Here is a 24,749-nt window from a genome sequence, read left to right as displayed (position 1 = left end):
CTGTCAGGCTTTTGGCTGGATATGCTCGATTAACCAACAGTAACAGATCCAGGGCGTCGGGGGTATTCCCTATGGTACCCAACCGCGCATAATTCTCGACTTCGATAAATCTTAACATTGAATATCCTCGAACGACCGAAAACAGTATAAGGGGGTGGGAATAATGGTATCTTGAGGCCCGCAAGTACTCCAAGGGGGTGTGCTTTCAAGCCACACCCGTGGCCCCTGAGTCGACTGTGTTATAGAACGTCTCTGGAGAGTAGCTGAACTGGCTGAGTAGGCGCGTTCCGAGCATGAAAGATGCTGCTTTGGGGTTGTCAGCCATCGCGTCCAGTCCCAGGGGGCTCGGTTCGGGCCGAGGATCTCAGCCCTGAGCTCGGTAAAGCGTGCGCACGTCAGCAGGATATGCTGCGTGTGTATCTCGCCTTGCTCACCGTGATGGCAGTCAGGGGTTCCAATCAGGGGCTCCGCGTTCGAGCGCCTGAACTACCGCCTCTTCACGTCAAGCAGTGATGGTTGACAAGTACGCCGGCAGGGCCAGCTTCCCACTTTGCATCTGAATGAGGGCAGCACCTGCTGGTCGTCGTAGGGACTCGTGGAGTAGGAAGACAGTCTCGGTTGGTTCGGGGAACAGGTCGCGGACGTAGCCCCCGTGGGCGGAGCCGGTCCATTCGCGAGTCACATAGGGAAAGGGGGTTGGCGGAGCTCAGGAACTTCAAAGGTGATCTGGATCAATTGCGAACTTGCGTTATTTACAACGTGCAGGGAGAAGAAAGGCGGGAAAGTCGTTGTCGATTACGAGGGGAAACGACATCTGGAGGGGCTGTATAAAACCTCGCACAGGCACGCACAGACACTCAAGTGCTGGTAGCGCATGTCAAAAAGGTTGATGTACTAGCCAATAACAAATCGTGGTATTTCCGTCCACGTACCCCCTTTTCTTAATAACTAAGGTATTGATATTATTGTTGAGAAAGAAGTGTATATAAATCATACATGGTTATGCATAGTATGCACATGTGTAAACTACATAGTAAAATAGACTTGAGAGGGGACTTGAGCGGGGAATCGGGAGGGGATTATATGGCTAAAATTTTTACTTGGTTTCTTTTACTTGGGATATACATATGTCAGCTGGTATATTATATACATACTAGTAGTGCACATGTGCCGGTCCACATTTGAATGAGAAAAGAGAAGAAAATCACTTGACAGTATGTTTTGAGGTGGCGGGAATCGAGCACTAAAACGCAAACATTGAACACTTGAAGCACTTGAAGGAAAGCCAAGACTTGTCAGACATTATCCTGTCTAAATACTTGAAGTCTTCCGCCGCACCGACATCCCCATAGCGTCCTTGAAATTACCCCAAAATCCAATGTCATAGATGTTATCCACATCGTTCATGTTTAGGACTGGTCTCCACTGTGCATCAATAGGTACCTCTCCACCCTTGTTATAATAGACACGGTTTGAATCCGCCGCCAGCATGTAACCTTCCATTGGTGGATCGTCATCCGTGACCAAAATCTGGTCACTTTGTATGGGCCAAGGCTCATCGCCCAAATCCGTGTAGGGCGGTGCATTCTCGATTTGGCTTCTTTTGGCTTTGAACACAAATCCATCCTCGACGTCGTCTTTTAAATCCGACCATTTGGCACTTTCATTGGTTGTGGTACCCGCCCAAACCAGGTAGCTATGATAGATCAAGAAGGCAGCGGCCAGCGGTGCCGTCATTAGCATCAATAACGTGACAGTGCCAATCTTGTAGTCGGCGGTGATTACAAATGCCCAAATATGAAAGTACATCGTCCAGGCTTGCATGGCTGCTTTTCCCTCCGCTGTCACCCGTGTCTCAAGAGTCTGGCTTAGTAGTTGATAACCAAGAAAGGTTCCATACACCAACAACACTGTCAAGGATAGTAGAAGCGACATAAAATAGACGTAGTTGTTGGCCCCGACGCAATTCATCAACCAGACACAGTGGTGGTCATGTCGAGAAACACAGCCCTTGCATATATTGCAATGCTTGCTGCGCGGCGGTTTAGGCAAATCACAAGTGCGACAACGATGCCCCGGATGGAAGAGCACTCGATCAAATGGATACCGCTTCATCTCTTGATCATGATTGTCGAGTGTGACGAATGACTTGGTCGTCACACATTTGTACAGCAGTACATAAGGAACAACGACAACCATGGGAACCCACAGTTTATGAGCACCCGACATGCGAGGCCATGCCGGCGGAAGGAAGACAATTTCCCCTATGGCGAGAAGGCCCACAAAAAAGATCTGAACTGCAGTGTTAGAAATAAACAATCGCTAGTATGGTTCGATATCGGTTGCTGACCAGGATCACTGGGTGATTTTCATTCCACATATAGCTACCTGACTGGGTCCATGCTCGTACAATACGGCCATCAAATAGGCGGGAATCAAGAAAGGCAACCCCGTTGGGAATATGTAGCCACACGATTCGGTGCAAAAAGGCGATCGGCGTTTTCCTTCACAGAACAGGATGATAAGTCGTAGGTAAACTCAATAACTTGGGGTTCAGTGCTCACCTGAATGCTGGCAGTCGACCAAAAAGTGCAATAAAAACAAACACGGAGATACTCAGAACAGTCAGCGCGATAGTGCGGATGACCCCCATTGTAGCGCCCGATCAGACTGGTAGGTCCCTGGGCCCCGATGGTTAGCTCGAGAAGCCTCGAGCCAATTAAAAGGAGAAATGCCTAATTTATTATCGCGTTTTCATTGTTTTTGCGCGCCCTAAACTTATCCCCGCTCTGTCTTGTAAGAATGTCGGTGTTCACTGTTACCGCCGCGAGTCGTGACTCGTGAACCAAGTCAAGAACAGCTGTCACGTGAATCCGTCACAAACGCCGCGAAACGCGAGCCGCCAAATGCTTCCTGGCTTTCACATCCCCGACGTTGACAGCATTATTTGAAAGTGAACTTGAACTTTGCTTCTTCGGAATCACCAGCTTCAGCTTTTGAAGCTGTTGGCCCATTTGATCAACCTCACCTCAGACCAGAAAACGATAGTAATCACCTGCCGTCTGCATGACACGCTAGCACGTGACAACGCGTCAGAGATCCTTCTGACAGCTCACATTGAACAAAGGCGAAAAAAGAATCTCGATACTGTGATCTGCAGTCATTTGGTGATCTTTTCGTTCTACTAAATGGCGACTTCGGATCCAGATACGGGGACTCGTAGTCCCATCTTTAAGAACATGAAGTTCTGGGTGTCCGCCCTTGTCCCTCGGCGTGTGACGTTGAAAGAGCAAATTCAGGTATTATATCCTAGATCAAATCCTACAACAAGATCCATGTTATTTCTAACAATCATCACAGAACCATGGGGGCACGGTTGCTCTATTTGAGAAAAGGGCAGATTCCAGTGTTATCAACATTGTCGATCATTTGAAAAAGAATCTCCCTGCTGATTCGTATGACATCCACCAGCCCCTAAAGAGGAACATCGAACTAAGGAATTTTCGCAGTGTGTCTTATCAATTTGTGGAAAGGTCTGTGGAAAATGGAAGGCTTGAGGATATTGAGCCTTATCGGATTGGTCCTTCGGACAACAGACCTGTGGGCGCCGCGCACATTCCCAAGAAGAGCACCAAAACAGATTATACCCTTGAAGATGATCAGGTTCTCTTTGATCATATGCTACCCCTGGAGTTAGATGGAAATGCACCCATTTGTGGCAACAAAATCTACAAGAGCATCGAGGACAAAGTGTGTTGCTTGGTCACTGACATTATTCTAATATCTTGAAGTATCCAGCTAATTCCTGTTATGTAGTTTCCTCAACATACTTGGCAATCATGGCGCGCTCGATACCTCAAATTTCTCAGAGGGAGGCCCCGCCCTGGTGGCCCAAAGATGCCCAGCTTGGTCTCTACAGGAGAACCCCAGCTGCCACTACATCCCATCGCAGATCCACCGAAAACCTCAACCTCAGCTCCACCATGCATCCTTGCTGCAGAACCATCACAATATTTGACCCCGGCTCTATTACATTCTAGTGCAGAAAGACAGTCCGATTCCTCCAAATCTTCTCGGTCACAAACTAACTCGGGAAACGCCAAGAGAAAGTGGGACTCCACGAGTGAAACGTCTTCACGTCAGCATCGTGAAAAGCGTGACAAGCGTGTTTCTCCTACGAAGAGAGGATTGATAGATACATCCGATGCTATAGATTCCTTGGCTATGATTCTTTCACATAGCAAACGTCGGTCAAAACAGCCCGCGTCGCCAAGGCAATCACCGAGTCGGTCTCCAGATCCAGCGACCTCTTCAGATACCAGTCGACCTCAAAATAACCCACTTGAAGCTACTCCTCCACCACCAACATCGGACGGAAATCAGGCCACTCAATCTTCAATTAAGGATAAAAACACTTTCCATCCCCGATTTTGGGAGATTCTGTTTCCACCGGGTCCAACTCCAGAACAAAATCAGGCTGTCCAAACTCAAAACGAGTCCGAAGCGGTGTTTATGGAGATGCCAAATCCACCAACGAGCTCAATCCTGGCGAACAATAAGACTACCCGATCTGAAAATGAGTCTGGAACAACCACTTCCCTGTATCCTGAGACTCCAGTCATACCACTGAGTCCAACTACAAAGCATAATCAGACTGCTCAACCACAAAACGAAGCCAAAATGGTCGCCTCCCTGTTTTTTGAGATGCCATTCCCACCGTCTAGCCCGGAGCCGGAGCCGCAGCAAGATGAAGATGAAGATGAATACGACAGTTACCCGGACATCGATAGCTGGATTGATGCTCGACTAGCCCGAGGCGATGTAGAATTGCCAATCGTACTTGAAGCATTACAATGTACAAGTATGAATCCAGAATACGCAGAGAAGGTGATAGCGCAATATGCAGCCGGAAAGGGGATTCCCTACGATATGCCAGGAGTATGGACAGCTGAGGATGACAAGTGTCTTGAAGGTTCAAATCAACGAGACATCAAAGCATTATTTGACAAACATGGTGAAGAGTTATGCGAGGCTAGATTCGAGTTTCTCGCCCTCATGCGAGGCTAGAGTGAAGCTCCGGCATGTTCTGAGCACAAGACATTCTTTGATATGATGATACCCCACACGTCGATGCCACGACGAAGAATGTGCCTAGCAATCCAACTGCTCACATCCATGAATATTAAAATTCTTAACTTATTACAGCGAGCGCTCGCCTGTTTAGATCCATACATATAATACTAGTGACTACATGCATACATAAGCTAAGGTTTTGGAAATAACTTAGGAATGTTTGAAGACACACAGGCGTTTCGTTATCTGCACCCACATGCACATGTGCATGGATGTGCAAAACATTTGGTAGAATTCATGGATTTCATTCTCCAGGGCCGAGAACATTGAACGGAATTTGAAACATCGAAGTTGAATTCCACTGGAGTAAATATCATGGGACTCTACTACCCACCTGGGCAGTTTCTACAAGACACAGGGATGTTTGGTACTCCGGGGCCGCTGGTAAATATCATTTCATTACATAAGATAGAACAAAAAATACTAGGAACAATATGAACTTAGGGAACTTGTTGGTGAAATTCGACGCCAGAACACCGGGAAATGAATGTTAGTGCAACCAGTCTTCAATGTTACATGGGGGAAGATTGGCCAGAACTAAAAAGAAAGACAGAAAAAAGAAGATAACATTCAAGGCCCCAACTCCTGATTAGCAGAAAATGATATTGAGATGCAATCCCGAAGATGTCTACCGTCCGATCCGATTCCAGCGGTAGTATCATCGGTGGTTTCCGCTTCGAGGAAGCATAAAACTTCAAATTACAAGTGTGACTATTCCTTGAAATGAAGGTGGTCTTCGTAGAACCGGAGCATCTAGGGGATATTAGCATATTGGCACTGTCTGACGGGAATGGGGTTAACTGACTTTCCGGGGCAATCTCTCGTAACAAGTTTCAATGGACACACGGGCTGTTTTGCCATTCTTCCAATTCAACAACACAAAGAGACCGTTGCTTTTCTCATCGCGCGTGATGGTTTCGACAACAGCCACTTCATTTTCCCAGTTTTTACCTTTGGGAAGCCAGTCGGTCGGTTCCTCGGAGTCTTGTTTTTCCTCGATTGAGGCCGGGGTCTCTGGAGCATCAGTCGGGGCTGTAGACTTTCGTTGCCTCTTGTTTTCGGGTTTTGTGTCTGCAACTGGAGTTGCCTTTGCTTCGCCCAAGGACTTGCGCTTACGGCCTGGTTTCGCGGCAGTCGACGCCGAAGGCTTCGCGGGTTTACCACCGATCTTCTTGTAGTATGCCATCAAGACATCCCGGGCACCATCCCTGAAGGGAGAAGTGAGAGTTTAGTATTTGCGCGATTGATTGATTCCAACTCGTGTCCAGATATCCATATACATACACCAAGTTCCCCTCGGGTTCCCAGGTCATATCCTCCTTTTTCTCATAGCCCTTCCATTTCACGTGCAGTGAGAGGGTTCCCTGTGTAAGATCAGCATATGATCGCCAGTTTCAGACCAGATTGAAGTGCTTACATCATCTAAGAAAGCATGGGTGGAAATCGATTCAACGACGTAGCTGTACCAAATCAGATGAATTAATCGCGCCAAGACCACGCGCAAGGTCAACTTACACTCCCTCTTCGTCATCGTCATCTCCCTCGCTGTCTTCTTCTCCGTTCTCTGCTTTTGCGTCTTCATTGGCAGTGCTGAATGGGACGTCTCCGGACTCTTCGTCAGAAGCATCTTCGGGGTCGGGAAGAGCTATGTGATCGGGTTAACGGATGCGCGCAACGCGCAACGCGAACAATTAAAGCGCATTTACTCACGAGGCATAGTGGGCTTGAAAAGATTGAATATTTGAGAGAGCAGCTTGACAGGTAAAAGGCAAGAAGCCTCTACATCAGAAAAAAGAGTGATTGGGCGCGTAGACACGCAGGAGGTTGCGCTTTGGAAACCGAAAGGCGGACAACGACACGCTAATCCCGATTAGGCGACCCGAATTTAATTTGAGAACGCATTTCACCGCAGAGCTTCAAAACCCCTCCGCATTTTGTTAATCAACGTCGAAGTTTGGTTGGAACTTCGTCTTTTGCCTTATCCCCTTTCTTTTATACTCTCCCGGTTGTTTCCTTGAGGGCTGTCCACCGTCAAAATGGCGATGCGTATGTTCTTTCTCTCCTGTCCCTCCGACCCCCGGGATGCCCCTCATTATTTGTGCTGGTTACTGACCCTGACTTTGTATGTCCACAGAGCTTGATCTTTCTCAAGGTGATTATTATTCGATTCAATTTCCACACTGCTTTTCGCAATCACGGTGTATTAATCCTATATGACAGCTTCCGTGTTGAAGGATGAGCAGGGTCGTCCGTTCATCGTCGTTCGCGAGTACGTTCACCGATAAACACCCCCTATACGCCTGGATGTTTCAATCCGACAAATTGTGGAACAAGGGGATACCAGAGCTGACCAGTGGACTTCCTCTCATTCAGTCAAGGAAAGAAGAAGAGACAACATGGCACCGAGGCCGTGAAAGCGCACATTGTGGCCGCAAAGACTGTGGCCAACATCGTCAAGACTTCTCTGGTGCGTGCGGTTGTCTCAGATCAACGATCGGGTCACATGCTAATATCTGGATAGGGTCCCCGTGGCTTGGACAAGATTCTTATTTCCCCCGACGGTGATATCACAGTCACAAACGATGGCGCCACCATTCTCGGACAGGTCCGCTCCCTCGACCCCCTTTTATACCTATACCAACCAATGGTCCGACGAATACTAATACGATGAGGTTTGCAGATGGATATCACAAACAACGTCGCCAAGTTGCTCGTTGAACTCTCGAAGTCACAGGATGAGGAGATTGGTGATGGCACAACCGGTGTGGTGGTGTTGGCTGCGGCCATGTTGGAGCAAGCTTCGGATTTGATTGATAAGGGAATTCACCCCATTCGGATAGCCGATGGTTACGACCAGGCATGCGAGATTGCCCTTGCCGAGCTCGACAAGATCAGTGATCATATTCCTTTCTCCAAGGATGACACCGCCAACCTGCTCAAGGTTGCCAAGACCAGTCTGGGCAGCAAGATGTATGTCTCGGCCATATTAAGCTTTTATTTTTTCAATGTCTTAACTAACATATCCTTAGTGTTTCCAAGTCTCATGATCAGTTCGCCCAAATTGCTGTCGATGCTGTGCTCTCCGTTGCTGATTTCGAGCGCAAGGATGTTGACTTCGAGTTGATCAAGGTAGATGGCAAGGTCGGTGGATCACTTGAGGACTCTCTTCTTGTCAAGGGTGTGATCGTCGACAAGGACTTCTCTCACCCTCAGATGCCTGATGAAGTCCGTGATGCCAAGCTGGCCATTTTGACTTGCCCATTCGAGCCCCCGAAGCCCAAGACTAAGCACAAGCTTGACATTACCTCAGTCGAGGAGTTCAAGAAGCTCCAAGATTACGAACATGAGAAGTTCAAGGAGATGATTCAGCAACTCAAAGACTCAGGTGCCAACCTGGTTATCTGTCAGTGGGGTTTCGATGATGAGGCCAACCACTTGCTCCTCCAGAACAAGCTTCCTGCCGTCCGGTGGGTTGGTGGTCCCGAGATTGAGCTGATTGCTATTGCCACAAATGGTCGCATTGTGCCCCGTTTCGAGGATCTGACTGCAGACAAGCTGGGAACCGCTGGTCTTGTTCGTGAGATGACTTTCGGTACCACAAGAGAAAAGATGCTGGTTATTGAGGAGTGCGCGAACAGCCGGGCAGTCACTGTCTTTATTCGTGGTAGCAACAAGATGGTAAGAAACCTTCTGGTTTGAAGCAACATGTATTTTATATTAACGCATTCGCAGATCATTGACGAGGCCAAGCGGTCACTACACGATGCCCTCTGTGTGGTGCGCAACTTGGTTCGTGACAACCGTGTTGTTTACGGTGGTGGTGCTGCTGAGATTGCTTGCTCAATCGCTGTTGAGGATGCCGCTGTCAAGGTTCGTTACCTATACATCTGTAACCTTCATGCACCCGGCTAACCTTTCTTGAATCTACAGAGTCCTGGTATCGAGCAGTACGCCATGCGCGCCTTCGCTGATGCACTTGACGCTGTGCCATTGGCCCTGTCCGCGAATTCTGGTTTGAGCCCTATTGAGACCCTTGCCTCCGTCAAGTCCCGCCAGATCAAGGAGAAGAACTCCCGCCTTGGTGTCGACTGCATGCAGACTGGTAGCAACGGTGAGACCAATCCACCTTGTATGATATTATGTTTAGTGGCTAATGTGATTATCGCAGACATGAGGGAGCACTTCGCCATTGATCCCCTGATCGGTAAGCGCCAGCAGCTTCTGCTCGCTACTCAGCTTTGCCGTATGGTTCTCAAGGTACTATCTATTGTCCCATCTCCCACTTATACCTTGTGCTAATATATATCTAGATTAACAACGTTATCATTTCTGGCGATGACGATGCTGAATTTTAGGTTACCCTCGCATTCTAATACCTGATAGACAACGCTGAAGTCTTTCTGGTCTGTCAGCGGCAAAACAAAAAAATTAAAGAATCTGTTTGGACTCCTATGTAAAAACATAGTCTCTTAGAACATTCTGAGTTGCAATGAGAAAAAGACTTATGATGATCTCCCATATTATCTCTCTTGGTCTACCACGCATCAGTTCTCGTAATTGGACTCTCCAATATTGGCTCCCATTCTGGATTGGTTGATTTCACGGTTTTCATTTGAATGTAGAAATACCTACTGGTATTAGGTAGTAGGCACTGGCCTTCAATGTTCCAGGCATCAACTTCAAATGTTGGCCAGCCGCTTGGTCGTCCTTGCCTCAAGTGCTAGGATACATATACACAACCCTCAAGTGCTTGGATAACTATTTTCCCTCGTAGCACCTCGGACTAGAATAACATTGAATCCAAAAAAAAAATCCACACATGGCCTCTTGACTTTACCATATTTAGCGACTAGAAGTTTAAAAACGCACAGGGTCTTGTGTGACTGCATACAAAAGGCAGCAGTCGCCAGACTCTGTACACCCTCCAAGTCCAAAACTACATATTTGCTTCATCTGGGCTTTGCCATTCAATGTTAGATCCACGATTACACAAAGACAAGTCTACCTATATAGGTATGTGGGGGTCCGTGTTGAGGTTTGAGGGACCCATCGGAGTATGTAGTATAATCCTGGCAATACATTCACGGGGATCTACTAGTATGAAATGCCGAGGGACCACGGCAAACACGAGATAAAGCACACGCATCACTTTCCATCTACTTAACCTCGGCCTGATCATAATAAGTCACTTGCACATCTTTTTATGACATGTCTTTTTTCTTCCTAGAATAAGCAACTGAAATAGTTCACGCTGGTCTCGTGAGGGAAGTGGACGCCTCTTTGTGTGACTATGGGAAAATGGAAATGTAAGAAGGCCCCGCTACTTTCTTTTCCCTTCCTCCCTAGATCGGGACTCCGTGTCTAGATTCAGATCAGCTCTTCACATGCGGGAGATCTACTATCGTTCTTTCTCAGTTGTCTCCGTGGGGGTTTCGCTTTGTGGAATATCGCTTAATGGGGGTACCTGCTTTTGGTTTCCAAGGCTAGAATGATAGGCAAGCATGTTGGGTCTAAAGAACCAAAAATGAGGTCATTTGTATCACATTGTAGCAGGAAACAGATATACGTAATAGACCAGGAGATACTTACTAGTATGTACAGAGATTACTCAACCATCTCAACGTGGAGAGTTTCGCAAATGCGGAGTCGAATCATCTTGGAAACAGTGTTACACAACAAGCACCGGTCTAGGAAGCTTGGCTTTTTTTCTTCTTGTACTGCCTCCAGATGTCCAGGGCTGTGCTCGGAAGATTCCATCTACCGTCAACTAGTATTCGACGTTGGACCTATGGGAATTGGTGGAGTAGTTGAATACGTGTTATAACCTTCAATGTTCCCTTCAATGTTCCCTTCAATGTTCCCTTCAATGTTCCCTTCAATGTTCCCTTCAATGTTCCCTTCAATGTTCCCTTCAATGTTCCCTTCAATGTTCCATTCAATGTTGTCTGTTGACCGAGCAGCTAGGTACTCAAGTGCTGAAGGCGTCCGAATTAGGATATCCTGCTGAATGGGATATCAAAGGAAGCATAAGACGCTCAAAGAAACTGTATTATATGTATACTAACAGTGCCTGGAAGAGATTCCTCCCTTCCAAGCTGGTTGTAAAGAGAAGTGTTCATTCAAATCAATGTTACGTTCTTGAATTACCTAGGTAAATCTTGCCAGATATTGTTTCGTTATAGTTGACGGTATATACTGACATTCCAGACGTCCAGCACTTGAGTACTCCAGCTACTAGATCCCCAGGGCTTATCACTGGATGTTACAAGGTCCTTGTTTCAAATATTCTTCCTTCACGCCAGGCTCAAATTTCTACATAGGTTCCAATGTTGCAGCATTGGAATCTATAGGACTTGTACTTACTTTGCTTTTCTTCCCTTTTATGTTGAGCCCATTTCAATAATGCCACCGCTTAGCATGAACCAAATTGAAAAAGCAACCGTGCACATACCGGACAAGTAGCTACTATAACGCTACAGATGAAATTCAAGTCACCTTAGAATGCAGACACCTGGGCCTGGCAGAACCCAGTGAAATAAACAAACACAAACCGGAGCTCTATTTGCACGAAGGTGAGCCTGTTGGCGATTGGCCTAGGATCGGAATGATATGACAGGTGAGACAAGCTTGGATTGTATACCGCCCGAACTGGCAGCTTCACCGTCAGGAATATTTACTCACAAATTTTGCTTTGGGGGAAAGAAAAGGAAGAGAAAAATAATTTTATTTCTTCGAAAACCACGTAACTTGTTGTTATACCATAGATTCAGGGTTCAATCTGGCCTGGACAAGGTAACACCCGCGACTCGTGGTTCACAGAGTTTTGAAAATCGCCATCACTGCGGCTCACTCATACTTTGATTCATGCAAAATACTTGTGAAACTTGCATATGGGTCTAGACCGAGCGCTTTCGTAACTCTCGATCCAATCCTAATCGAGATAGCTTCCAGTCATGCTTTCATCTTGGCTGAAGAGTTCGATCTAGATGCTTTTAGCGTTTAAGTCACAAGTTCCGCCATCTCAACCTGTCATGTGCATGGCAGACAAGACAGACTTCGTGAACAGGAGGTTTTCCGTATGGCTTGCAGCCGCGGAAATGATAGAAGCCAACTCATGTCAACTCACGTGGGGGGAAAAGCAAAAAAAAAAAAAAAATGACAAAGATGACAAAGATGAAGCAATGCCCTCTCCTTGGAGATAAACAATCTCTATAGTATAGCCAAAAACTCATCGGCAACGGCGGATCAAATAAAAAATCCCCCAAAGTAGCCCAGGGATTGTGGTAGGTCGGGTTGAAAATCGGGTTGAAAATCGGGTTGAAAAGGGCTGCAGGGAGTCTATGGACGCCACGAACAATGTCAGCTCGAAGTTGCATGCATCAAGAATAGATTTGAGTTGAAGCTCCGGCATCGGTCTAGATGTAAACCCTTTTGTTCCAGTGTGACCGCAGGTACGGGAGACATGGTCCAGTGCACTTCCCCCCCCCCCCCCCACTTTTTCTTTTCGTCGGGACGAGATTGGAATCTGTGAGACTTGCTTCTCCGATATTTGTGTGTGTATGTGTGTGTGGCTACTGCGTTCTAGATGCTGGAAGTGCGAGGCAAAGGCAAGCGGAAGAGTGGCCTCCGTACTCTGTGGTTTGTAAAGTTTCGAATAGGACTGTCATCCTATTGGCTTGATATTCCATGTACGGCGGCCGATACCCGCCACCCCTCTGCCATAACTTTGGATTTCTAGCTTTACCGCCCCAGGTGCCTGTTTCTTGCCGTATTGTATTTATTATATATAGGAATATCTTAAGGAATTTGATCTAAATATGGGTTACTTTTAGAATAGACTTGAGAAGAGACTTGAGAATAGTTAAATGAGAATAGTTAATTGACTGGTCTTGAGAAGGGACTTGAGAATGGATTAATGTATAACTAGGATCTCCGCCTCTCTTTCTTGCTATTTATTGTGATGATTTACTCAATCAATGCTCAATGTTGGAGAAAGAGAAGTAATATAATAAAGCACTATATATAACGGAGTTTAAGGACATCTGGATTCAATATATAATGTAGCGCTGCATATAATGGAGTTCAAAAACAAGTATGAATTTGGAATTACTCGTAATTTACTTTCTGCCGGTCGGAAAGTTCAAATGTTGAAATTGGGTTATGGCAGAGGGGTGGCGGGTATCGGCCGCCGCATTCCATCTCCCGTCCTCTCTCTTTTCTCTTTTCTCTTTTCTCTTTTTCTTTTTCTTTTTCTTTTTCTTCTTTTCTTAATTTTTCGCTTTTCTATTATTGCGCTGTCCACGGTAGTCGACATGGCCGCGCTGTTCGCTGTTAGGTCCATTTGCGGGCTGGAGACACAACACAAACCACGGGTTCAGATGACCCGATAGATGTCGTGTAAACCCAGCACCAGGTGAGACAAATCAGTCGATATTGGGGAGATGGAGGGAAAGTATTGCTTTGGCCAGAATCGTTGATCTCGTTATGCCTTTGGGAAGGCTTCTTCGGTCATCAGCCTCGAATGAGTTCCCGCTCCCCGCTCACATGGACGACCGGATTGACGTGGCCTCGATCGGTTCGCGGCAACCGAATCGTAAGGTCTCCATGTCTCCCTTCATTTTTCGCTCGTGACGGTCAACTTTTTTTTCTCCTCTGCTGGAAATGAGACCATCGTGAAGTTGTCAGAGTTCGGCCGGTCATTGTTCCTCGGCCCTCGCTCGATACCGCTTGTTCGGGAGTAGTGCTTGTCACACGACGACGAACCAGCCTGTCAACCGTTAACACATCAGAACTCAAGTCATTAGCTTCTATCATAATGATGTCTTTCGTTGTCACATTAGTTTGCCCGGTCGCATTTTGCTCCTTTAGCCCAAGTAAACCATTTCCGGGACTTGAGAACGAAAACGGCCAATACAGTATGTAATTGTATTCTCTGAGTCTTGACAATACGATGCTCTTTTTGGAAAATCCATTTCGTGCGGCCTGATGTGTTTTGATTCAATGCATTCTACCTACTAGTATTTCCAAGGCTCATCACTTTTCAATGTTTTCAAGGTCGTGGGTATACATATGTGAATATCCACACATACTTGAAGAAATGAGTTCCAATCAATAAGGCGCCAGATGTAGAGTTTCCCGTGTCCGAAACTACATGTATATTATGATTCCTTCTACCTCAAATCTTTATATTTTATAATTTTTTTTAACTGTTCAATGTTCGTTAAAAGCGAATCCACCTATTTTCAATGTTTGATCTTGATCCTGTTCCAGATTAGACATAGTTCATGCAGGAGCAAACATGTGTGGATAACAAGCTTGAGCCTTGGGGCGCCGCACATATGCGCGGCGCAATGGATCGGATGCTATCCATGAATTAAAAGTAATAAAGGAGAAGGAAATTACATAAATGATAGGTCAACATTTGAATCTTGAAACCACACATGTGCATGCGCAGCATTTCCAACCCGGAAAACATCTGAAATATATTACAAGTATATAGTATGTATAGGTATATACACTTCAAATGCTGCATATAAATGTAATTGCTCCTGACCAGGTATTCAGTCACACCAGTTGAAAATAAGATTAGTTGAAATAATACTAAGCATCCTACTAGTAGACTAGGCATAAAACTCCCGAGTGTACACAACATTGAAAACGGACACTACCAGTCGAGCGCTAATAAACCTCCCCTCATGGGGAAAACAGGGCCCAAAGTTCAAACACATAGCGCCCGAAACATGCTACCCAGTCAACCCAGTCATGGAGCCTGTCAAAGAAATCAAGCATAGAGTGTAAAATCCCAGAACCTAGAACAGGAATGGCCGACTTGATGAGAAAAGACAAAAAATGCCTTGAAGCTACAGACGGCTCAAAATGTCACGCAGACACTACGCTGAAGGAATGGAAATTAATATCTTGGGCACCTCTTGACGCCTTTGATTAGCATTGGAACCGCCCTAAAGCGATCGGCCAGGGGAAAGACAAAAGGGTCTAGATTCTCCGCCTCCCCGCCCTCATGACCAGAGTCTTTGATCAGCAAACAAAGCGCCATCAGCGGCAGTGCAAGTCAGATCAGCCACGATCACACTGGGAACCGCCAGATCGTGCGGGATCGGGGTTGTTCTGGATGCTGAGTCGCTGCAGCCCGTCAAATGCGAGGGATGGAAAAACAAACCTAACCCATCGAGTAATGCGACCTGTCAGAAGACAACAAAACCGCCCCAAGTTTGAATGCACTGCACATGGCCCAACCTGACCCCATATTTGCTTCTGTGGGGTATTACTGGTCGTTTTACTGGGCTGATGTGCAGGGCGATCTACTATTTTTGTGCTTATGCTTGAAGCTAGGGAAGGGGGATTACTGGGGGCACCCCTGAAATCAACTGGTGGATACTGTTCCTTTTTGCAGTACCCCACTAAGCGTGGTGTCATCTGGGCATCCGTATTTATGTCTCTAATGTCGCTTAGGGGCCGACAAATCCAGTAAAGAAGGTATTGATTGTTTCAATTTTGGGCAGTTGAGTTCCCAGGTACGTTCCGCTTTGAGTCAGGGGCCGATTTAGAACAACCGCCTGAAATGAGGCTTCAATGTTCAGAAGACCTCGGAAGGAGGTTCTATGTACATAGTATAAATGCTGACTTTTGGGAGTCATCTTCCAAGGTTCTGGGTATTTTGGGGAGGGGGGGGGGGCTGATATTTGCCGAACTGGGGTATTTGAAATTCACCCAACGTAGTAATGCATGAATATTGAGGATATTTCCTGGCGTCGTTCGTACATAGTCGGCAATGACGAGGTGGCTTTAAAGCATACATGTATAGAGGTATAAAGAATTCTTTGAGAGAAAGCCTTGAGTCTAGCCTTGATTGTGGGTCCATGGTGCCGGAGAATGATAGTGAAGGCATGCCAGGGCTCCCAAATACCCGGTACGGATCTACAAGAAATAAAGGGAGAACCGATTAGCTCACATATCTCGAGTGCACACATGCATTAAAGGGGAATATCACCTGCTGTTTTTTTACCCCCGCGGTATTCTGGGGCTAGCGTCTATAGTTCGTTGAATATCAATGAGTAGCGAGGGTTATTGCCAAATTGAGTTTTCGATAGTCAACGTTGAAAGAAACGTTGCAAATTCAAAGACAAATAAGAGTCAAGAGTCTACATTAACAGCCATAGCCAAGGCCAATCAAATACTTCCAAGGCACATATATATATATATGGCCGTTTTAGACATAACCGATGGGACAAGTGTGACATGTGATCTATCACCAGTGAAAGGGATAGGTTGTGATTTTCCCTTGATATATACAAAGTACAATCAACGTAAATCTTCCCAAGAACTCTAAATGTCTTGGGATTTGCAGACTCCTGGCGGAAGTGAGATTGTAAATTGACCGCGGATATGCAGCTTCTACATCCGGCTGGACTTTGGGGCAATCTCATCGGTTTCAGCCATTTAACCTGTTTAAAAGTCACAAATGTTTCTGTTGGGAACTGGTGACGAAGGGATCTCCAGATTGCTTTGAGATGTTTAGCATGATTGGAATGAAAAGCGAACCAAATCCAAACCAGATTGGCTTTGTTCCCGATCAGCAACTCTCACCTGACTCAGTCTAGAAACCCACGGATTCCACTCCCGCCTTCCCCGCATCCCTTGCGTGAACGAATCAACGACTCGGAGCATTTGTATTACTTTTCACTGAGTGATCGGGAGCTTCAAAATAAATCTCAAGCCTTGTTTTTAGGTATCCCTAAGGTATCCCTAGACCCAAACCTCCCCCTTTTTCCCGTATCTTTGTACTGGGTTTGCCTCAGGACTCAGATAGGCCGGGGGAGACGGGCCGAAAATAGGGCGGTTACGATGTGGAATGTGATTCGCCATGTCTGCTTGTTGTGTGATACAAAGAGATAGGCTCAGGGTCGTTCCTTCCCTTGTGCATATCATGGAGTACGGAGTACATCTTAATTATAAACGACTATCGAAGTGTTCATTGGTACTCCCGTTAACGCTCTTGCAAAAACGAATAACCTGTAGTTGGCGGTTAGCGTGACACAAGCTATCATTTTGCTTTTTTGGGGGGGTTTTTTCTTCTTTTTTTTTTTTTTTCGGCCTGTCATAACATCGAACATTGTCGATCATATGAAGTGTGTTGTTGAGTTGCAAATTATGTCATTGATTGGTAGCTACTAGCCCTGTAGTGTCATGCTTGATCTCATTTGACAGGTAGGTACCAATTAGTTCCATGTAGCAAGATCAGGCCCAGAGGTGTATAATGCCGTTCCTTCATTTTCAGCCTGTATGTTTTATTTTCTCCCTTTTCAGCATTTGATGGTCTTTCCCTTACGCCAGCCACATACGCAAAACACAGGGGGGGGAGGAAAGAGTTGCACGCATGGTTTGCACCTTGAGATCATGCTATTGAAGATATCCGAGGGGTACTGTAAGAAAACCCCGGTGAAATTGTAGCATATGATATCGGTATGTTTTGTTTTCTTTCATTCTTTCCTTGGGGGGATTTGAAAAGGATAAAAAATAAAAAAAAAACAATAGAATAAGATCAACTAGCATATCCCCCGCCCAAATCCCCTTGTAACAAACTGGCCGGCAGCTGACATGGAGACCCCTGATCCACATCCATTGGGTCCGACCGATAACTGTCAATCACAGCCGCCCTGCCTCACACAAGCCAGAAACAAACTAGCGACGCCGAAAGGAGCCCCTGTTGAAAGCCGAGACAGAATGAAGCGGCCATAGGTATGAGGGTACGTCACCGTCACAAGCCCCTGCCGAGGGCGTTCCTGGGAAATCATGTGATGTGCTCTCGTGACCTTTGCCACTCGTAAGAAAAAAGCACATTGGAATATGAGGAATTACATACTAAAATTACTAGAATTACTAGTACAGTGACTTAGTAATTCCACTCAAGTGCTGGTTACCCGTGGGTATTGTCAGTATCGGATACCTACAAGCGTTGCAGTTCCCGTAAACCCCGTTACTTAATCTATTCCGAGGCAATTTCCGAGACGAACTTGAGTCAGCTGTTCCCATCTGATCCCACGCCATGCATGGCAAAACACCGGCATTTGTGGCGGCTCTTCCTGGTACACCGATCTAGTGCTTTGGGGGGTTACAGGTGACTCGATGCAAATCTTAAAAAAAAATAAATAATAATACACGTACAGATGTCGCCTCGGCACTCTAATAATTATTCCGTCAATAGAGCCTCGGTTAAATTAGTGGAGACGTGACGACTAGCAAAATCCAAAGATGTGATTCGATTTCCCCGGAATCCTGAAGGACTACTCCGTAGGACGGATTATACTAGTACAGTTAGTAACATTTGAACAAGGGTAAATTGTACTAGTATTGAATGTCTAGATTTGATAATGTGATCCATAATCTGGTGTGTATTACCACTACGGCTTATTGGTGGAGCTCCGTCGGGCCAGCATAATGAATGTGTCTCGAGTAATTAATTCCAGCTTTCAGGTCTCCGCCTTTGGTATCACCCGAAATAAAGAAACCGGATGGGTAAGACTGAGACAGGAGACCGAAGTGATCAATTTCTGAGGCCATCAATGGCTGTAAAGGAATCCCTTCAAGATGACCTCAAATATTAAATCAATTGATAGGAACCGTTGTGCAAGAGTTGTGTCAACCTTGGAAGAGCGGGTCAGCAGCGATCACCCTCCAAACCCAAAAGTCATGCTGCACAAGTGGGCCTGGCAAAAGAGAGAGAACAGAAGATGATTTGCATGCTGTAGGTGATATTGGCGTGGTTGTAGTCGTACATCTGCAGGGAATAGTCCTGTTACAACCAGCGAACTGTTTCAATCGAATCAGAAGATGAGAGCTGTAATTTTCTGATATACGTATACGCTATTTTTTTTTGGTGGCTTTTTCCCCCTTTCTCTTTATGTTGCTTTTCTTCTAATCCTTATTTTGTTTTCTCTGAACTGTAGAAAATCCCGAGCCGTCAAGAACGAGGGTGACTGCCGATATCAAACGACCAACGAGAGAGACTCAAGTGGAGTCGGTGGGTTTTCTCTCTCTTCTTTGCCTCCTGGAGTCACTGGGGCTGACCGACATACAGTACATATTACGCATCCCCGCAATTTCGTGATTACTACTATTCCGTACTCCCCACACCCCGGTCCACCCCAGAAATCAACCAAACCATGGAAGAAAGAAAAATAAAAGAGGAAAAAAGGAAAAGCCAAAATTCAAAAGAGTCAGAGAAATGACGAAAACAAAAATACACAAGAGAAAAGCAAGCTTGCAGATGATGCTTCACTCTTCCGATAAGGCAACGATGCCGCTGCTTCTCGTTTGACGTGGAATATCACATGATGGATGAAACGTGCATCTTGTGCAACTGAGCCCCGACGGCGTGTCCTGAAGGTCGATCGTTCTGCATGTCCCCAGTCTGCCGAGTTTAGTGGGATTTTCCATTTAGTGGAGACCAAAGGATGTTCGAATATCCGCAAGTCCGGACCAAGGTATTATCTTGACCCCGTGGACAACAACTTGCCCCCGTAAGGATGAGGGACTGCTTCCTCTCTCGATGCAGGTCCGTCTCTCCGTGGGTTGTAGCTTGATCTTGCCTCCCCCCCATATGCCGATCCCTTCCCCCTTCGACTACTTTTGGTACTCGATGCCAGCTGGCAGACTCGTGACTGCGGACTGTGACACTCGGACTGCCATGTTCTGTTGAATATTCATCGCTGGGCCAGGATGTGGCATCTCGGAAGATAAGGACTCAAAGAGAGCGGTAGAATCTCCCCTTTCTCTGTTTCCCCTTTGGCACCCGGTGGCTGATAAACTGACAAAGTCTATACCACTAAGATCTCTGTTTCGCAAGCGGACAGAAAGAAAGGCGGGAAATAAAAGAATTAACGAATGTAAACGCTATGTAATACCGACCCGCGTGGCAAGGCAAACAATAGATCCCTGGAGAGATCATGATCATCGGCATAGTTAAACATTGAAAATCAAATCCAAAAACATTTCGAACCAGAATCAAAGACTCAAACGTCGAAAAATGGGACACGCGCCATCTGATGCTTTTTTGTTCATATGAAACCAAGCACTTGAGGGCAAAATGAGTGATCTACGGAAGTATCAAACTGGTTCCCCGGTATGTAGCCTTGGTCTGAGAGTCAATCAATCGACCCATCCCTTTCTCCCGGATACTCGCTGCGGGTATATACATACAACCTACTGTAAGGCATTTTGGACTGGCATGCTTCCCCAGAAATTATGCTACCCCGAAGTCCGAATGGAAATAAAATATCAAAAAAATCCAAAAAAAATAAAGAAAATAAAGAAAATAAAGAAAATAAAGAAAATAAAGAAAATAAAGAAAATAAAGAAAATAGAGAAAAATAGAAAAATAGAAAAAAAAAAAAAAATCTGAAAGAAGGCCATAATCTGGGGCTGGATGTTTCGTCCCCCAAATTCTAGATGAGCATGTTGAGCTGTTGGCTAAACAAGTCAGACCCCAAGATGTTGGTCGGTTGACCACCAAGGTGGCTGAGGAAGCGTAGGGGATAGACCAGAAAAACAAAGGGAAAAACGATCTTGCTCGTTGGCCCCCCGGGTATGCGGTGCACCCAGTGAAGAGGAGCGTCCGTGACGAGAATAGCTTAACCGCGACACCTATCAGTTGGCGAGTCAGCCGGACCTTGATACCTCTTAGGCGACCAATAGTCAATGGTGCGACAATTCATCAGTCAGTAGGCCCATCATGTATGTCAGTATTCAGTAAATTGCAGTGGCGAGGACATGTTCAAACGACCAGTGGCGTAGAACATGGTCTATTATTTTCAAATGTTATTTTATTTTCATTCTCGCTAAGTTTTTGACCAGTACATTATTACACATTTCCCTATGTATCCAATGTGAGCATAGCATCCTTTGACCTTGTAGTTGTACTATGACAGAAATCAGCATCATCATCCTTGATTGTTTCTGTCTAGTAGGTCACAGGCTCTGGAGAGAAATTTTTTTTTTTGAGATTTCACTCTTCTTTTCTTTTTCTTTGCTTCAAATGGTCAAGCTGACCATGTATCATGTCCCTTGTTTTGGCTTGAGAAACCAAAGTTGCCAGTGGGAATCTCCAGGGCGAAAAGTGGTTATGGGTACCAGTGGAAATTCCGGAAACAGACCGGTATTATATTTCCACTTTGTATGGAGAGTATAGGTGTATGGCTGTAATAAAAACAGATACCTAAAAATACCCGGCACAGAGTAAAATCGGGAAGATCTGGAAAAACAGGGCATTGTTCTTACTAGGTACGAAAAAGGTACCGGGGTACGACCGGTAACACTAAGCACAGATCAAGTACCGCGGCTGTACCGGTAATTCGGAGGCCCCGTGATGCAACTGAATTTTCCTATTTCCCCCCTACTCACCGACTCTAGCTGTAGAAGCCCCGTATAGAAGTATTGTAATTTTACGCGTGTTTCTTCCAAAACCTGAAATTTCCCTAATTTTCCTCATTTCCCCATTTTTCCCGTAAAATCAAAAATCCCCAAAATTCCCAATCGCGATTTTCCTTCTCCATTTTATTGAATTTTTTATTTGATTTTTGGGATTTTTCGATTTTCGTCTTTTTTTCTTTTTTCGATTTTTTTTCTTTTTTTTTTTTTTTTACCAATTTTACAATTTACAATTTTCCCCCTCTTCCACTCCACTCCACTGCCGCCCCCGTCATTCTTATTATCGTTCCGACAGCCCTTTTCTCCTCCCTTTCTCTTCCTTCACCTCAAATCAATCTTCACCCTCAACCCAACTCTACCCTACGTTGACCTACTTTCTCCAAGGGAAACGCGTCAATCTCTCTTTTAACGCGTTCCGCACCACTTCACTACCGACAAGGATTCTCCGCATTCGAACCTCGGTGGCGCCTGGACGAATTTTGACAAACGCTCAAACACCAATTTCTCAACCTCGGAAAATTCACCTGTCTTCGCCTCGTCAACAGGTCAAATAACACTGAAGCCTTCGATTCCAATCCCAGTGTCAAATTCTCCATCTCATTGACCTTGGCAATATCGTGCTGAGTCCAGACTCGAATTTTCCAAGCCTATTTCCGCACCCGCACAAAACACTAGAACTCTCACCACCCGTTTCCAACCGCCGTACGACCACTCTCGGGGAAGACGGCAACCCCGGAACACCAATTTCTCCTCAAAATCAATCTTAAACGCTCTAGTAACCTGGGCGTCTTCAAAATGCCACTCACAACCCCCGTCTTGACGGTGGACGCGGATAACATTCACAAAGTGGATACCGCAAACGCTCAAAGCCTTCACGGCATGTGGATGGGTAAGTCTTTGCCTGGGAATGGTTCATAAACATTGGTGTTTGTTTTTGGTTTGGCTAACATGTTTTTCTAGTCTTCTCTAAATGTGCCGATTACATGGACCAGGGCCGTCGTCTAGAGAACCTAAGCTGGCGATTGTGGACTCGTGAGACCTTCTGCGTTGAGGGCAAGAACAAGGATACATCAGCACTCCCCAGATTCCGTTCCGAGGCCGGTGATCTGCCGGAGCTCTCCGCCAGTGTAGAGTCGGCTGCGTCCGACCAAGCCGAGCGCATCGAGGCTCACATCAAACGCCCCAAGTTTTCCGACTACCGTCCTGCTGTTGTTCGTGAAGACTCTCTCGCCAGTCTTGGCCGAGGCAAGGAGAAGCACATCACCTCGTTGGATCTGGAGCGCATGGTCCTCAACATCAAGGAGAAGAAGAACCTCGAACCCATCACCACTGTCGAGCCCGCTGCTCCCGTTGTCGATATCACCCCCCGCCCATCGACCCCCACTCCTACTCCCCCTTCCGTCTCTACTGCTAGAAACGTCCCCGTTTTCCCTCGCCCATTCCAGGAGGCTCACGAGTCTACCGAATCTTGCTCGACTACTGCTCCCGAGGGCAATGAAAGTGATAGTGCAGAACATACCGCCTCCGATACAAGTGTCTCGTCCTCGGGCGTCCTTCCGACCGCCTCAGAGTTGATCAAGTCCCCCAGCATCATTCGGGGCTTCTCCCCCTCGATCATCTCTTCCTCATATCGGTCGCAGGCTAGACTGGCTGCGGACCCCCCGTCCCATGCCACTACTCAACTCAAGCCTTCCGCGCTCAAGAAAAAGGGTGGTATGTTTACATTGGGTGGTTCATCTGGTGACGACGATGAAAGCTCCTTTGAGGAACGGATGGTTGTCAAGCCAACACAGGAGAACGCGACCGGTGGATTGCTACGACCTACGACCAGCAACCCTAGCCCCTCTAAAAAGGTTGCATCTTTCAGCGACGAAGTCGCTTTCCGACCAAAGAGCCCCATTCAACTCGACGAGGATGCAATTGAGACCGACGATGAGGTTTCAGAGAGCGCCATTGAAGATGATGAAGATTCGGATTGGGAGGACTCGGTTACCGAGAGCGGCAAATCTAGCGTGGACGAGCGACCAGAGCTCTTCAAACGAGTGGATTCACGACCTAACCTAGTCTCTCGCCGATCGCTCCTTACCATGATGATGCACCAGCCGACCAACATGAGACAAGCGAATGCATTCCGATCCAGTCCTGCCCTGCAGCGGTCCCGATTGACATCACCCAATGGCCCGTCCATTCCCGCTTCGCCCCCTACAAAGGATGATGAAAGCTTGACCATGCGTGGCCCTGACGTTCCTCGGTCGAAGCCCATCATTATGAAGTCTCCGCCTCCACAGTCGATCGCTCATTCGCCTCGCACCACTCGCCGCAACATGCTTGCGACCGAATTGACCGAGTCCCTTCGCAAACATCTTTTGTGGGAGCGTCAGCAGAAGTGTGCTACTGCCAATGCATTCCTTAAGCGACGACACACTGCCCATGACGTGAAGAATCTCCAAGAGTACCCTGGGCCTAAGGGACCACACCGAACCCCAGGCGCAGGACCTTCTGTTCCCGGAGAATCTGCCCCGGGTGATGCCAACCAGGCTCGGGATAAGGATTTCGCGAAGAATGGGTCATGGACCAACTATGCCACTGATTATGGCCCATGGGAATACCATGTGAAAGGCTGGTAAACGATCATTTTCCGTGCATTTCTTCAACTCTCACAGCCGACGCGCTACCGATTCTTGATACCTCTCGATACCCGTCTCGTTCGCGAGCGACTTCATTCTCTCTCTCTCTCTCTTTTCTCTCACACCGACACGTACAATCATGATCATGCATTGCATCTAGGCGCATCTATGGATTTTTTTTACCCGATCTGGGTCTCATCGGCTCCCGGGGTTTATGGTGTTTTTCCTTACCATACAAGCATCACTGGGCACGTCCCTGCTTGGATCTTTCCGGATTACCTCCCAGGAACGATTGCCCATTACGACTTTAATATTCATGTACAGCTCAATCTCTCGTCCTTTTATCTGGGCCTTTCGAATGGTTGATGAATACGGTCCTATTTATCTACCCAGAGGTTTCCCCAGAGGTTTCTTTCCAAGTTCGAAAACAAAAAAATGGGTTTCATCATTAGCGCTCCCTTGCACTGCAAGCCTTTCCTTCTATCATCATGGCTGCGGCGAACATGTTAGCTTTCGTGCCCTGGGGAACGGATTCTTTTTTTCAGG

The 24,749-nt window shown here is 46.5% G+C and overlaps 6 protein-coding genes across 6 annotated transcripts; 4 read left to right on the top strand and 2 right to left on the bottom strand.

The window, feature by feature from the left end:
- Positions 1 to 300: 300 nt before the first annotated feature.
- N7466_007867 (uncharacterized protein) lies at positions 301 to 513 on the top strand (the record flags this gene model as incomplete). The annotated part of the gene is made up of 1 exon (XM_057167256.1): positions 301 to 513. One exon carries the CDS (start codon positions 301 to 303, stop codon positions 511 to 513), a length of 213 nt encoding a protein of 70 aa, XP_057020297.1.
- A 798-nt stretch (positions 514 to 1,311) lies between these two features.
- N7466_007866 (DHHC family palmitoyltransferase) lies at positions 1,312 to 2,653 on the bottom strand (the record flags this gene model as incomplete). The annotated part of the gene is made up of 3 exons (XM_057167255.1): positions 1,312 to 2,292; positions 2,351 to 2,504; positions 2,565 to 2,653. 3 exons carry the CDS (start codon positions 2,651 to 2,653, stop codon positions 1,312 to 1,314), a joined length of 1,224 nt encoding a protein of 407 aa, XP_057020296.1.
- Positions 2,654 to 3,188: 535 nt separating this feature from the next.
- Positions 3,189 to 5,067, top strand: N7466_007865 (putative transcription factor Rap1; the record flags this gene model as incomplete). The annotated part of the gene is made up of 3 exons (XM_057167254.1): positions 3,189 to 3,299; positions 3,361 to 3,750; positions 3,817 to 5,067. The coding sequence occupies 3 exons, from the start codon at positions 3,189 to 3,191 to the stop codon at positions 5,065 to 5,067; spliced, it is 1,752 nt and encodes a 583-aa protein (XP_057020295.1).
- Positions 5,068 to 5,844: 777 nt separating this feature from the next.
- N7466_007864 (chromo domain-containing protein) lies at positions 5,845 to 6,850 on the bottom strand (the record flags this gene model as incomplete). Its single annotated transcript, XM_057167253.1, has 6 exons — positions 5,845 to 5,886; positions 5,939 to 6,341; positions 6,418 to 6,497; positions 6,551 to 6,593; positions 6,649 to 6,778; positions 6,844 to 6,850. 6 exons carry the CDS (start codon positions 6,848 to 6,850, stop codon positions 5,845 to 5,847), a joined length of 705 nt encoding a protein of 234 aa, XP_057020294.1.
- A 407-nt stretch (positions 6,851 to 7,257) lies between these two features.
- On the top strand, positions 7,258 to 9,488 carry N7466_007863 (chaperonin-containing T-complex subunit CCT5; the record flags this gene model as incomplete). Its single annotated transcript, XM_057167252.1, has 10 exons — positions 7,258 to 7,285; positions 7,354 to 7,402; positions 7,507 to 7,600; positions 7,655 to 7,738; positions 7,814 to 8,103; positions 8,163 to 8,811; positions 8,866 to 9,003; positions 9,064 to 9,244; positions 9,302 to 9,390; positions 9,444 to 9,488. 10 exons carry the CDS (start codon positions 7,258 to 7,260, stop codon positions 9,486 to 9,488), a joined length of 1,647 nt encoding a protein of 548 aa, XP_057020293.1.
- A 12,883-nt stretch (positions 9,489 to 22,371) lies between these two features.
- On the top strand, positions 22,372 to 24,203 carry N7466_007862 (uncharacterized protein; the record flags this gene model as incomplete). The annotated part of the gene is made up of 2 exons (XM_057167251.1): positions 22,372 to 22,465; positions 22,537 to 24,203. 2 exons carry the CDS (start codon positions 22,372 to 22,374, stop codon positions 24,201 to 24,203), a joined length of 1,761 nt encoding a protein of 586 aa, XP_057020292.1.
- Positions 24,204 to 24,749: the final 546 nt, after the last annotated feature.

This window comes from Penicillium verhagenii, assembly GCF_028828195.1.
Source record: "Penicillium verhagenii strain IBT 33310 chromosome Unknown utg000007l_segment0_segment0, whole genome shotgun sequence".
Taxonomy (NCBI): Eukaryota; Fungi; Ascomycota; class Eurotiomycetes; order Eurotiales; family Aspergillaceae; genus Penicillium; species Penicillium verhagenii.
The sequence above is the reverse complement of the archived record's forward strand: the minus strand, read 5'-3'. Positions and strand labels throughout refer to the sequence as shown.